General features: G+C 38.4%; 1 protein-coding gene across 1 annotated transcript; it reads right to left on the bottom strand.

Moving 5' to 3' along the window:
* Nucleotides 1-806: 806 nt before the first annotated feature.
* On the bottom strand, nucleotides 807-14593 carry LOC139122708 (uncharacterized). Its single transcript, XM_070688329.1, has 2 exons — nucleotides 14336-14593; nucleotides 807-3059 (listed from the first exon to the last, which is right to left on the bottom strand). Exon 2 carries the CDS (start codon nucleotides 3047-3049, stop codon nucleotides 2654-2656), a length of 396 nt encoding a protein of 131 aa, XP_070544430.1. The 5' UTR covers nucleotides 3050-3059; nucleotides 14336-14593; the 3' UTR covers nucleotides 807-2653.
* Nucleotides 14594-15112: the final 519 nt, after the last annotated feature.

Here is a 15112-nt window from a genome sequence, read left to right as displayed (position 1 = left end):
AAATGAAAAATGAGGTGTAAAAGTTTAATAGCTGGCTTTCTTCTCGCACCTAGTATGCCTAAAACACTTATGTGGTACGCTTCAGAGAACATTTAACGTTATAATGATTGTGCATCAGCAATAGGCAAGGACTCAGCAAGGGTAGGAAACACCGCACGACTGATGATCCGTTAACCCCTCCTTGGAAGTAGTCCCTGAGCCTGGCTTACCATTCCATTTCGATCGTGTCACCAGGATGTGTATCTATGGTTGAAAAGCATGGGTAAATGATTTTGGAATCTCGGGAACAGTTACCTTATCCCTAGGCACGAACGCATGGATACACCAAAGGAAATCCTGATGCATAGCTTGGGAATTCCGGTAATATTTACCGCATTTGTGACCTTAAACAAAATCAATATTATCATGCACAGTAGCATCTAGAAAAATAGTTCAATAGCATTTCAGTTAGTTTAAAATTCGAATATTATTTCCATCATATTATTTTGTCACAGCAATGTAATCTTTTTTTTCGCGTACACACGGTGGCTATATCCAGTAAATACTCGATGGGATTCGAACTCACAACTAACCTTCCTCAGACTGACTTTCAGACGTTTCAATCGCTGACAATTCACTTGCAATAGCGTCGATACTTACAGCGACCTTCCCTCAGATATAAGAATGTTTGACAGCTAAAAGTAATCCATAAAATAATCTGCACGTGTTGAAGCATAATCGTAATGGTAAAATCGCATGCTTTATCGATTGTACAGAAGCAAGAGCTGAGAGAACTGTAACTCGTGTAAAATCAACCACGACAAACATAAAATCTATCTATCTATGCTTTATTCTCTTAATTAAGGTCTACAACTGTAAACGTAAATTCTTAAGCATATGCTTTCAAGAAAGAAATTCATTTATGGATATGAGAAAAGTTGACATGAAAGACTTAGTGATGAGAGAGAACGGTCACTTTAGTTGAAGTGACACAATCATATGGAACCGTTAAACACATGCAAGCCGCCATTTTGAATATGCAAATTACAGCGCGACAGTACGCCAGCGCCTCACATATAATTTTACTCGTTTATTTAAACCTGTTATGCAATCAGACTAGGATTTAAGCCTGATGCTAATTACAGAGTTGCAGACATTGTATCTAAGGCAGAGTTCACTATGACGTTGGAACTCTATTAAATATTCAAATCTCATGTATACAGTATTTCCAAACATAATCAACAATGTGGACCGCATATTAACTGCTAAAATTTTGAAAATTAAACGTCGTTTGACTCACTACAATAAATCTATTTCCCATTTAAAAAGATGTAATGAACAAAAAGCTCCCTATTGCATGCCAAACAATAAAGTTATAAGTTCAAAGTACAGTGAAGTCAAAGAGAGTAATTTAGACTATTATTTGTGAGCGTTGTAGTATGAACATTAACTATTTCAGATTTGGTTTACAACTGGTTGTTCTAGTGAAGAGCATACTTGATTTTAGTGATTAATCAGATGCCCTACCTTCATTTAACTTATTTGAAAGGTTCTGTCTCCCCAGGGAATGCGAAACCCAAAATATTATCGAAAAATCCAGGTGTGCAGGGTACAATGTACTGCCGGGAGCAAAACGATTCATTATCATTGCAATTATAGGCGTGCGGAAAAGACTGAGGCCCTAGGCAACAAGTTTTCCTTCTGCCCACAAAGCTTTTCAAATAATGGAAGGGTCATTAGATCCTGAGAAGGGAATGGTCAAATATTGAAAATATAAGTGGAGTAAAAATTATCAATGACATTTTATATTTTGCTGCTCTTGGATAGAACATATTCACATAGTTGGAATGCGAAAAAGTAAGGGATTCTAGGGAAGACAAACACGAACGCATATCTTTTAAGGCGAAACAAATTATGTATTTGCTGACCAACCCCTTCGAAGATTGATGGTGCATCCCTTAAAGAGGGGCACTTTATGTGACAGACTATTGTGAATGTAAATGACTATAAACACTCGTCTAAACAGCAATTATAATATTTGGGATAAAAATCGAGTTTTTTCTAGAAGGAGATACGCTTATACATCATCTTAAAACATTATAGCTGCTAATTTAGTGTGTTTACAATCATAAAGGCAAAGAAAAGGATCGCCCCTGTATGCATGAAATAACCGTTAGCTATTTTCTTATAAGCATATTAAGAACTAACTTGAAATAATAATTTATTCATACATGTCAACGAAATATGAATAGTAATATTTTACAATGAAAAAGGATTATATTATCATGAAAATGTGAAACTTTCATACATTAAGAATTTGCCATAATATTCATACATATTTTAATAAACTGTGAGAAATTCAGTACTTGTATTATCGTTAACAAGAATATTACATTGAAAAATGGATACAATTTTGCATCGTAGCAAATAGTGTTGTTGAACAATCTCTATGGAAATAAATCAAATTTTCGTCAGTTTCGGTTACGCTGATTTAATTGCTGTCAACATAAAAGAAATACGCAAATCATTTTATCCTGAAAAGGCTCCTTCGTTGGGTCGACTCAGAGAATTTTCTTCGGAGCTACGCTGAAGAACCCGAAGTAGCTTATGCTCACGATCTTTCAAAAAAGCCTCTTCAACAGCGAAACTTTTCAAAAGGACGACTCTTGTGTGTTCACTGGGTTAGCAAAGTCCTGAGAAGTTCGTAGACATGTCTTTTCTGTTCTTCACCAAGATCCCGTTTCGATGTCGTGGACGTTCTTGTCTGGTCGTATTCAATGTAGGGCTTGGCCTCCTCCTGTTCGGCGGCCATTTTCCTCTCTTGTTTTAACATCATGGCCATCCTTGCAAATATTCTTTCCAACGATTCTGTCTCTTGAGATTTATCCGTTCTTCCTCCGTCCCACCGTGTGTATGGTTCGTTGAAATATGCAGCATCCTTCTTTCCGAATATTGGAGTATAAATCTTGGCATCAACAATTTTCCTCTTGGCAACAACGTTTGACAAACAGACAATAACAACAAGTAGGACGACGACCCTGCCGTGCCTTATCGTGATCGGGTTAGACATTTCCGTTTTCCTGTCAAAGAAACGATAGATAAGTTCGATTCGTCGGATACGATGCTTTCATTTGAGATAAAAAGACAGTGAAAAGAATGATCACATGACAAATGAAAGGTCACTGAACAATCCACACTTTTAAGCATACATGTAACATATACAGCATATCGTACACTGGTAAAGCAAACGAACGAACTTGAAATAATCTAATATACAACCAAACACGCGAAGGAAAGTGTATTGTTCTATGGAGAGGAAATGATGAACGCAGCAAAGATTTCACACTCCTAGGGGATTTGTCGTAAGTCGACTAGAAAGCGTTGTCTTTCGCTGCATTGAAACTGCATGGTCCCTGGAGAACGCAACCACCTACGACAGATATTTTTGTCGTTGTAAATGATTCAGTAGATCTTTTCACAAGCTCCAAATCGTGCCAAACTATACTAAAACTGCTATTCTGGAAAATGAACAATAGAAGTGAAAGATGAAATAATTTGTATTTATGAGATGGTAAGAAAGTAGTGACTTTAACTCAGAACAAAACAGGTTTTGACGCTTCATTTGTGTTTCTCATCACTAAATGAGCAAATTTAGAATTTTAATGGACAAGAAAATCAATAAGATACTACGCCCTCAACGGTCTCATTGGGTAAAAGCCTTACCTTCCAGCAAGTACATTCAAAATGGCGTCGAAGGCAAATTTATGGCCGCCAGCTGAGACTTTGAATCCGGCAAGCCTTCCTTCAGTCATAGGACATAGATCTTGTCAGGACTGTAACATATACTATACAATTTAATTTAATTTAATTGAATATTATATATTACAGTCCCAACAGGTGACTATTCCAGGACGTCAGGAAGGCAAAAATATCTCTAGCCTCGAGAACACATTGTCCCTTGTTTGGGTTAGCCTAGGCCACCTGTATTAAAGTTTAATGCTTTTGTTACATCTCTCTTTCACATAATTTTCATACTGAATTTGTGGTTTGATTTGAGAACGACAATCAAATGCTTGATTTCCATGAAAAACGAAAAGCCGTAAAAATAAAAGATTTTCTTGGATTTTGAATGGCGCACGGATATTATTTAAATCACTTCTATGCGACTTATCGTTTTTTTGCTTGCATAATTTAGTAAACATGTGATTTACCATGTCAATCATGGAGGAACACGTTGCGTAATGGCTATCTTTCAGAAAAAAAAGATTGCGTAATTTAATCATGTTCACATCCGGAAGTAGTTGTCAAGTTGAAAATAGTTCCAGGTCAGTTTCGGCAAAATGATAACTATGGGGTGCGTGAAGTGCGATATACGAGGAACGTAATAAAATACATTTGAATGAATTTCACTGATGTTGCATGACTTCATGAGATAATTTCACTAGGAAATAACCTATTTTGGGACCTTTTAATCGTCCTTTTGTTGGCTAGGCAATCTACGATGGTTAATGTATCTTACCATGGGATATAGGCCTATGTCATTAAAAACCTTAAAACTTCGACTTAATTCAGGTGGCTAGTAAGCTTGATAAGCGAGAGAGAGAGATCGAGAGAGAGATCGAGAGAGAGATCGAGAGATAGAGAGAGAGAGAGAGAGAGAGAGAGAGAGAGAGAGAGAGAGAGAGAGAGAGAGAGAGAGGGAGAGAGAGATGTCATCTTTGAAGTTTGTGCACGTGATTTTTTCCTTCCTGCAAGCCATTCTTTTATCACAATACTTGACGCATTGCTTTGCTGCATTTGGCCTGTACGTTGTCTTGTTTATTGACGGGAATATTCACTTCAACATTCAACAAAGCTTTTATGGCTCAATTACTATGACGTACATTTGTATGTTTGACAGGTGATAGCTGTAGAGTTTAAAAATTGGTCGACAAGGTGTTTCTATTCCTGTCTGTCTGTCTGTCTGTCTGTCTTCCCGTTCTCTGTCTCCCTGTGTATTTCTGTGTATTAGTTTCTGTCTATATGTCCTTCTCCCTTCTCTTTCTCGCTCTCTCCTCAGATATGATAACATTGCGGGGGCAATACTAAATCAATACCTCATTGGCTTTATTTGATGAACAATACTGTCCTGTCTACCATCTTACAAAGGTCTAGATCATTCACAAGTTATCCGCTGTGTATAGATAATTGACTTGAACAAAATGCATTTAATTTTGAATCTGGGTGTATTTACACGTACGTCACTAGTCGGATAAGTTGAATTTGGAGGAAAGAAATATTAGTTTGTCTTTGTATACTTTTCTTAGTGGTCAACACTGTCCACAAAACCAAGTTACAGAAATACCGTTGCGGCTGTTACTTCAATCAAAACGCCTTACGCCTGTTCTACGACCCCATTGCCTGGGTAAATTGTAAAAGTACTGTGCGAGTATGTGTCTCGATACCTAAAAATTACCTCCAATTGCCACTTGTTAACACAATTGCATGTCTTGAATCCCTTGAGTTGTTTGTCCTACGTCGGTTTCTTCTGCCCTACCTCCCATCTCACCTCACTCCTGTGCATACCGTACAACCTTTTGACTCCCCTTTGATATTTTACCCCTCTATGTGAAAGTCGCACTTTTTCTGTCCTCATCCGCCCGCCTCTTTGTGCACCTGTCTGTCTGACTGTTAATCTAATACCTTTCTAAGTATCATTACATTTTGAACATAGCGGCAAATGACTGAGGAGGACTTTTTAAACTCAGTCTGATAATCAATAATGTTGTTTCCTCCAAATGGCTTGAGGCGGCTATTTATGCATATGTTAACTTGTGGCGTCTTTGGTTCTTTTTATTCCGACACACCCATGACAAAAGCACGGAATTTTAAAACTCATTACATTTTTCAGGTGACGAATTTTTCACACTTCTTTGTAAAAAAACAAGTGTCAAACTTCGCAACATTGTGAACGCTTGAGAATACAAAGGATACGGAAAAAATTACTCGAGAAAAAATGACGATTAAAGCGGTTTTAAATCACTCAAATCAAACGATTAAGCAATAAACAAACAAACAAACAAATAAACAGAGGAAGAAGCAAACAATAGAGCTAGTATCCTTTAGATTCCATGTGTGATATCACGGGAAGTAAATGTAAAGAGCCAGTTGCCGTAAGGTTTTTTTTTCACTATTTATGATTTGCAGGTCAATTGCAAGTTCTTGTTCTACGGCAAAAAGCATGTCAAACACCTTCTTAACTTGCCAACACATCGTCTATACTTGCACATGTAGAATGCACTGTTAATTGTTGACATTTGAATTCTAGTCCGGACCAGAATTCATTGTCGATGCAGTTTACATAATGCACAGGCTGAGTTGACAAGCTGAATACTAGGCCTACATCGATATGCTGTGAGGAGTAGAACAACCGACTGTTGTCGACATTAATAACAAAATAGTCAAAAATTATCTGATGTTGCCGCTGGCCCTATAATAGCTAATAAAATATCTGTGCAAGATTGCGTTTGATTGGATTACGGAAACTGAAGAATTTACGCGTTTAAAGCAATGCATCTAAGTCTAACCCAAACTGTAACCAACGGTGTATGAGTTAGAAGGGAATAAGGTCAAAGATTTTCAATTTTATTCGACTTAAATTGTTACCAAGCGTAAGAAATTGTGTTGAATGTTTCGTTTTAGGTGAACAAAAATCTACAAAAGAACAATATAAGCCGATCATGGCTTGATAAATGATACTTCTTCAGTCTTCTCCAAAGTTTTGCTGCCTTATTCGAACTACACCCACAGAATAAACGATATTGTGTCAACGTCAAAGGTACACAGTCACCTGTAATCTAAATATGCCAATATATGGTCAAAAGGGCATTCCTTGATATTCAAAATGCCCATGTAAGGGCGCTGTTTTTAAAAAGCGGCCACCCGCTTAAAATCTGTGATTGGTTAGATTTTCTCTTTCCATGGTAACTGTGGCAAAGTTGGAACAGGTGACAGTATACCTTTAACTTTTCTATGAACATAACAAAAGTCAACATACATAGATTACGTCACTTCCGTTTTCAAAGTCAAGTATGCCATAACAAGCAAGCAAGTTAATCCCGCCTAGGTAACATAAAGCGCTGCATCTAACTACGGAGCTCGAGATCAAAGTGGATTTTCACGTAAATAGGTTGCTGGGCAGTCCATATCGTCTTCGTGTAAAGAACCTCAGCGTAAAAGGTGTTCTTTCGGAATGCTAACAGTATTGTAGGCATCACATGCCACTAGGCCTTTTTCTATTTTCTTTTATTGAGACCCCCGCAGCGCAATCAACGTAAATGGCGGCCATTCTGCCCCATTTACGAGCTGTTTTGTTCTTCTTAAGGGAGATAGTAAAGATCGACATCGGTGTATGGCGATTTTCCAATTATTTCGCATAGTGGACAGTTTCAGGTTGATTACAGTCGCCGTAATGATTCTGACAAAGATGGAATGAGGCGGTCAAATTTACGACCAAGACCATATTGTATCGTTTCTTTTGGGATGCGAAACCGTTACTCGAACAGTGGATGCAACGAATCACCGGGTTTTATGTAAATGAGCAGCTGAATGTGAATTTTCTGACCGAACAGATATTCTTAAACAAAGACTGTCTCAAAACAGCTGTAAGTGAGAAACTTCCAAATTACTTCGCTTCTGACGACGCATTTCTCTCAATAATTGCCCCTTTGCAGAAATTATTGGTCGATTTATGCACATGCATTTCCTTGTATTGAAATTTAGGTTAGAGAACGGTAAGGTTTTCTACTCTGAACTTTAAAACACACTGCTTTATGGAATATAGATATTAAAGTTCACAGGTAACGAGAACGCTGGGAGTACGCAATTACGAGTCAATATGACAGCTTCAGGTGTCAATTTCTACTTTCGTGTTCATGCATGAGTTAGATGGTTCCGACGAATCAAGAACGAATAATATGCATACAGTTTGGTTTACACGATTTTACGAGTTGAGATTTCTCGCTGTGTGGGTAATCGCTTTTTTGAACCACTTCTGCACGTACTGAACAATTCTGCCAAGACCCCATTATTAACCATTCAAATTTTTTTTAGTGTTTTTTGTTCCGTTTATCAGCAAGAATTCATAGTTCAATATCCTTGGGCATGTCGCAATACCCGGTGTTTGACTCGATTGCAGTGCCGTAAGAGTGTAAAATCCGCTCTTGTTGTCGACAAACGAATCTAATTCTGGACAGAAAGTAAGTTTTTAACATTAGAAATGTATGTCAGATCATGGGCGTTATCAATACACGGTATATTTTGAGAAACCGCGAATTACACATTACAACACAATTGAGGAAGGCGGCCAGAAAACTTCGCATAAAGTTAACATACGTAGGACAAAAATAACTGAAGAAATTGGCAAAAGTCCATTTACTCCTGGTCTATTAGGCATACCTGCGGCCGAAATTTAAACCATTAAGGAAGTCGGCAAGAACGGCAAGGCCACAACAAGTCACTGATAAATGGTTAACATAACGGTAAAAACTGATTAAGCCCATAGTTTGAAATCGAATCTTCGCCGAGGGCGTCGCGCTACACCCACCGCGCTCGCCTGTGTATTTAGCTTACAGGGGAGGTGTCATCGAGCCATAATTGATTACTTTTTCACAATATCCTTAAACCTAAACATCACATATTGATGTCTCGTCGGCAATTTTACACCCGATGTCTGTTAATCCGGGGCGTAAAACAATGAATAGTAGATGAATTTACGCGATCAGACAGTTAGGGACGACACCTGATGCATGGTAAAAGGCACTACAACTTAGTTGATAGAGAGACACTTATGAGACGTAAATGAACCTTGAAAGACGAGACACTAATGGAGGAAGTCTGAAACTGTTTCCACTCTCACTTGAAAGAAGAAAACGAGATAAAAACTGATACAGTCGCCTAGGACTGGCAAAATGTGTGCAAAAGTCCTTATTTTGTTCGACGAGCACAATTTGTGATGTTATGATGTTTTTTCGGGAGGCATGCACAGCATTTCCTGTCCATATGGGAGACACATTGTATCAATCGATAACATTTCGGTAATGTGTTCACAAGAAAGGCTTGTTTTGCCCATCTTTAAAACAGCTTTGCACATGAAAAGCTACACCTATTTGGCGGCATATGTATTCAAACGTGCATCTAAAGATGCGCGCAATCTTTTTTCGTAACATTTTGACATGCGCAAGTACATGTGTATAACAAGGTCACGCATAACGCTATAGTAGAGATTGCAATTTTAAAGACCAACATTTTGCTACCAGGACGCTTAATCCAGGGGAAGATAATGCACTGTTTCCGTAAAATAATTATACCATGGTATGCTGTCTCACAACTGTAGTGTTGCGCTTGTGATGACCTTTGCCGACAAATGTTATATGACCAAATTTCAAAGACATCCGTCCTTTAAGAACATATTGTACAATTTCTTAACTTGGCATCACCACATGTGTAGGGTGATCATGTTCATAGACGGTGGGTGTTTTTGGTTCTGTGTCGGCACAAGTTGCATATTTTTTGAAATTCAAGGAATATTAGGATCACTTAGTCTCCCTACTTACACAAGTATCTAAGTTGTTTGTGGTAAAATAAATAGTTTTCCCGTAATACCACTGATGATACATTTTTCTTGTTAGTGGGAATACGCTCGTTGTTGTTGTCAAAAAAAAAAAAATCCAAACAGTGAACCAAGATCAACATTTCATTCAAAGTTTCGGAAGTGTTCATTGCCAGACACTTCATAAAACATCAATTTAGAAGCAATAGTGTTACTTTAGCTCTCTCTAGAGATTTTTTACTCTCCTAATTCATTTAATCTATCTTCTCATAGCATCAATTCTCGTTTTCATCATTACATATGGAGCATTAAGAAAATTTATTGCGGTTTTGTCCAAAATGTCGATGGAATTACGTAGATGGACGAGATGAGACTAAAAGTAAAATCTAAGTTGAACCATGTCTCACGCAACGCCATTCTCTATGGGGCGAAACCAGTATTTAAGTTATCAAATATAGGGTGCATTTAAGAATATTTGCTCTGTGCAAATCAGAGAATGGTTATCGAATAATAAGCAATGTCCGCGACTATGAAATAATCACCGAGGAATTTGCCGGTCGCCTCCGCAATGATTTGATTCTTAAAAGGATCGTTTGATCATGTCGCTATTATTCACATGATAAATGAGATAACAGCTTTTGTCTTTCGTACGTGATATATTAATATACAATGTGATGTCATAAATGTTTACTAATCGATGACCGACAACTTGTCGGTAACCTGACACTGCTGGTTTTATTGAGATAGAATGCCCCTCACGGACAGATATTCGGACTGTCAAATTTCTACGATGCTTCTTATTTTCTGCTACTTGTTGGGTTCATTTTAAAGCTCTTGCAGTAAGTTAACTTATCACCGTCTTAGTTTTATGAAAATCGAAAACCAAATTTCCTCCACAGAGTGAACACAGGGATGGCGGCCATTTTGAATTTTAAGTATCAGTAACATGTATATGTTGGGTAATTTATTTATCTTGTACCAAAGTTTGCACGTGCACGGTGACCCCCCCCCCCCTCACCATTATTATTCTTGAATTGACAGGAGCATAATTTAAGATTTTATTGAGGAAAGTTTGAGTAAAAGTTTGTCTTTTAGTTTTGGGGCGCGTGCTAGCTTTATAATGGTTAAAAATAAAATAAAATGATTATTTCGACTCAGATTTTTCTTTGAGGAAACTGTTTGTAACTCTTGAGAATTCTTAGAGTAATAAGCGCCGCGAAAGTGAAATACTTCAACCTTTGCTCAACTTTCCTCAATGAAACTTTAAGTCTTACTCCTTACCAAATCAAGAATAACAATCAGGGGTCACCGTCCAAATTTTGTAGGCTAACAAGAGAAACAAAGTTCCTGGTGTTTACCGATATTAAAATTCAAAATGGCCGCCATCCGTTGTGTGTCTATTGGCAAAAAATGACATTTTCGATTTCGAAAAACCATAGTGAAAATACTCGTTACTCCATAACTTTAAAAATAAGCCCCCACAAGTGGTAGATCTTAAAAGAATTGTAAAAATTTGGGCGTCTCAATATCTGTCCCCGAGGCGCATTCTAATTTTATTCTTTTCCCCTGAAATATGTTAAATACCGAGTATTAGCCTTTCAAACACAACGCAGAGTACAATATATAACATTATTGTTGATAAATCAATTCGAGCTTGAATAATAACGCATTTCCTATCATTAATATCGGACGTTACTCACTTAAATGTGTTAACAAGTTTAATACTGGGCATTTTCGAAGTGATTTTGGGAGTAGAAAAAGACAATTTCGCAACAGAAACAAAATTCTGTAAACATCACCAAAAGATACTGCTAACGGTACACTGAGGAGAATTACAAAAACAACATAATTCTGAAATGGCTGGAGCGAGCGAAGAGAAGAAAACAGTCGCAAATCATGCTATGACTTGATGGAGGGAAAATGGATACCTTGTAACTTTTACCTATGGCGACGGCAAGTTACTCGGAGCAGAGCAAACGAAACCGATCATGCGCAGAGTCGATTCTGCCCCGGGGTTCTCAATGGTTGATGTTTCCGTTGACTGTGAAATCATGCTAATACACATAGCTCAAGTACTGGACAGATATCCACTCGCTCGGTAACATTTTATAGCTGGTTATCACCGTGTGAGGCAAAAGCGAGGTAACTGCATATCACATTACTATACATTACATTTCTTTTCTTGATTCCCTCAGTACGATGAGTGAAAGTATCGTGTTTTTGCTTTTTTGGTTTTTTTTGCACATTTACGGTAAATTCATAATCTGAATGTTTGGCAGAACGTACTTCGTGTTGAAATCATATTGCGTAAGTATGAATATATAAATTTTGAAATTCTTCCTTGGCGATAATTGAATATATTTATTTGATAAAATATACTCAGGGTTCATGCAGGTAGAGTATGCAGTTCACCGGGTATATTTACATATTTAGAATTAAAGGGACAGTCCTCAATCCCTGGGTCTGGGATTAGTTCTTGTTGATATTGACTAGTCATCTGCTGTTATTCCCTCGTTCTAGTCTTTTTTAATTCAAAGTTCTTCAATTTGTTTCGCGATAAAGCTGACAAACATCCTTCGCCCTAAAGTTTATCATTTTTGTTCAAAACACAAACTACAGAGTGTTATTTCCGCTTTACAGCATAAGCCTGTAATCTGTAATTAAGACTAGCGCCTGTCATGCTCGGTAAAAAAGCTATGACGTTTTTATACAATAACACGAAAATCGATTACGTCATCAAATCATGATATATGCATTGCGTAGCGTGAATATCGACAATTCATGGCGTTTTAGTATTGATTCTTAATATTACAAGTTTTAAACATCAATATATAATCAAACTTCAGCAACTGTAACCATATTCATCCAGGGGTATCATAGATCAGAAAAGGCCGTTATCTTTGCTTTTGGTTTATCAATTGATGAAAATATCACTAAAAGGCGGGCTCCTTTTATCTGGAATATCTCAGGGGCCTGTCGTATCTTGACAGGTCACGCATTCCGTTCGTTACATGAATCTTTGTTTGAGGATGCAGTTGATAAGATTAGGAACCTGAGATTTCGACGAAGAGAAATTACTTCTTGCTGAGAACAGTGGGGTTTAGGGAAAGAATAATAGGCTCCGGGTCTGTCTTCTTTGACGCGCTTATTAAAAATTGACACTTTTACCGAATCCCACGGCAAAAATCAATTTCGGAATTGACTCGCGCAGATGGTTTATATCCCTGATACTAATTAAAGAAAAATTTAAGTTCAGTGGTCACAATAAGACTTTCTTCGGAACGTATGGCAGATACAGATATTTTGTTGACAGCTTTCAGCATTGTCAGGGAGGCGGTTAAGTCCAGCTGTGTTCCCTCCACAGTAAAGAGTGGAGGGACTTTATGTGTCTTGGCTCGTGGTTGAAAGTGATCAGCGACATTGCAAACACAGAGGTCACAACTTTCAATTAGGCTACGAGATAATCCGTGGACAGAAAATGCGTAAACACTCTTCCGAATAAGGGAATTACAAACAGTGTCCCTGAGCGGTTTAGCGAGCTCATCAGGGGAACATTCCCTGGCCTGGAAATGAAATTTACTGGGTCGTATTAGTTTGATGGCTTAGCTCCTGATATTTCACGTGAATGATCGGAGTACAAAGCCCAAGTCCTACGACTAATTTCCTATCTAGTGTTTCCACGGCGGGTCAAGCGTGTCACTTTTAACTTCAGGTTGAAACTTTTGCTTCACTCGTCCGTCATTGTCTGCCTACATAACCTTGACTACAAACAAAAACTTGCCAACGCCAGCGCAAAAGAAGTGCGTGCACGTCAAAATCTGCCACATGCTTGGAACAAAAGCGGCTTTCTAAATCACATAGTTAAAAGATAGAACTGCATTTAGGATAAAGTATTCATAACTCAGAGAATACAAATGGTTGATTATGACAGACGTTTAACGCCTTTTGATTCAAAGGCATCAACAAGTAATTTTCGACACAGACCGCGATTCATTCAATTGAATATATCTTTATATTTCATTCGCTGATATATTCACACAATGCTTCATTTTTTGCAGAATTTAAAAGATTTTCATCACTGAATAAAGAGCTTCATCTTTGAATACATTGTGTCGGATATCCATATTTCACTTTTAATGGCTTTAGCGAGGCGGCACTGAATACACGGCGTCAAGGCGGTTGCAGAGCTGTCATCTTTCTGTTGATGGAATCGCCCCCAGAGTTTAGGGATGTGAAGAAGACAATAGTAAGCCTCAATCAGCTAGGTGACACAATGTTGACGCACTGTTAGCGGCGGTGAAAGCGTTTTTTGTTAAGCTTACTCGCAAGGAAATACTTGAGTATAATGTCGGCATCGCACACAACATCATTCTTTCGAAATCAATGCACTGCCGAGTTCGGAAATGCTTTGTATTGAATGGAATTTGACGAGTGAATGAAAGTCGATGCGCTTTCGTCATGCAAGAAAAAAAAGACATTCACAAATCAATTTCTCTGGTTCAAGGCTATGTATGAAAAAGTATTTTTCTATCGAGTACAACACATTGAAAAGTCGCAGAGTAAGGCCCTGTTTATGTTTTAGAAGATAAATCTTGCTATTCTATCGCCAACTGTAGTGGTTTTCCTGTCATAATTTTTAGACGAGTCAACTGCGTGTAATTGAATTACACCTTACCAGCTTCTTGGGGAAGACGATCCCGCAGGCGAGCAATGAATACGCGGTGCCACACCGCTCGATCAAAAACAAATCCTATAAGTTTTCATTACCTTTCAACGTCTTTCACAGATGTACCCTGTCGTTCCTGACAGTGTGTAGCTGTTTGAACGCGGCGAGCTCCTGTCCCCGAAGTCACACACACACACTTTCTCCCTCTGTGCACTGGTACCACAACGCTGCGTCTCTGTGTCTGCTTGGAACTACCTGTAAACGGGGTCTCATTTACAATGCACACGTGGGCATCTGCCACATCGCTATATATCGGTAGCTGCACGTATAAATCGTCTCTGCGAAATACCGCCGCGGACACCTACGACGAAGCGATTACGAAGGGACTCCTTGTCGTGCACGGTCCTTGGAGTCTGTAATTTCCTATCTCGTACTCTTAATTCCCGGCTATCAATCACAACCAGATGCTGATGCTGATGATAGTGAGATGCGCAACTCGTGAGAGTAGGAGTAACCGAGTGCACACGTGACCAGACCCACAGGAAACTTCTCTGGCACGCCTCCGGGAGCTCTCGGCTGATAGATATACTCCTTGATCAATTGCCCCGCTTGTGATAACTGAACCGGCGGAAAGAAATTATCAGGGCAGTTTTGATAGAGCCAACAAACCGCATTTCAAGGATATTTGTGAGGACAAGTGCAACTGTCAAACGAAACAATTATGCCGTTAATGAGCAAAAGTGATAATCGGTTTTCCCTGCGATTCTATTGTCAGCTATTCTCTTAATTAATGTGTCGACCCCCAAATGCCTGATAACAGTTTTGCGATAAATTTGACTAGCTTAGCTACCAAGGATGCTACGACCATTCCATCCTTT

The sequence above is a fragment of the Ptychodera flava genome, chromosome 22 (genome assembly GCF_041260155.1).
Source record: "Ptychodera flava strain L36383 chromosome 22, AS_Pfla_20210202, whole genome shotgun sequence".
NCBI lineage: Eukaryota > Metazoa > Hemichordata > Enteropneusta > Ptychoderidae > Ptychodera > Ptychodera flava.
Note: the sequence above shows the minus strand (reverse complement) of the source record. Positions and strands in the feature narration are given on the sequence as shown.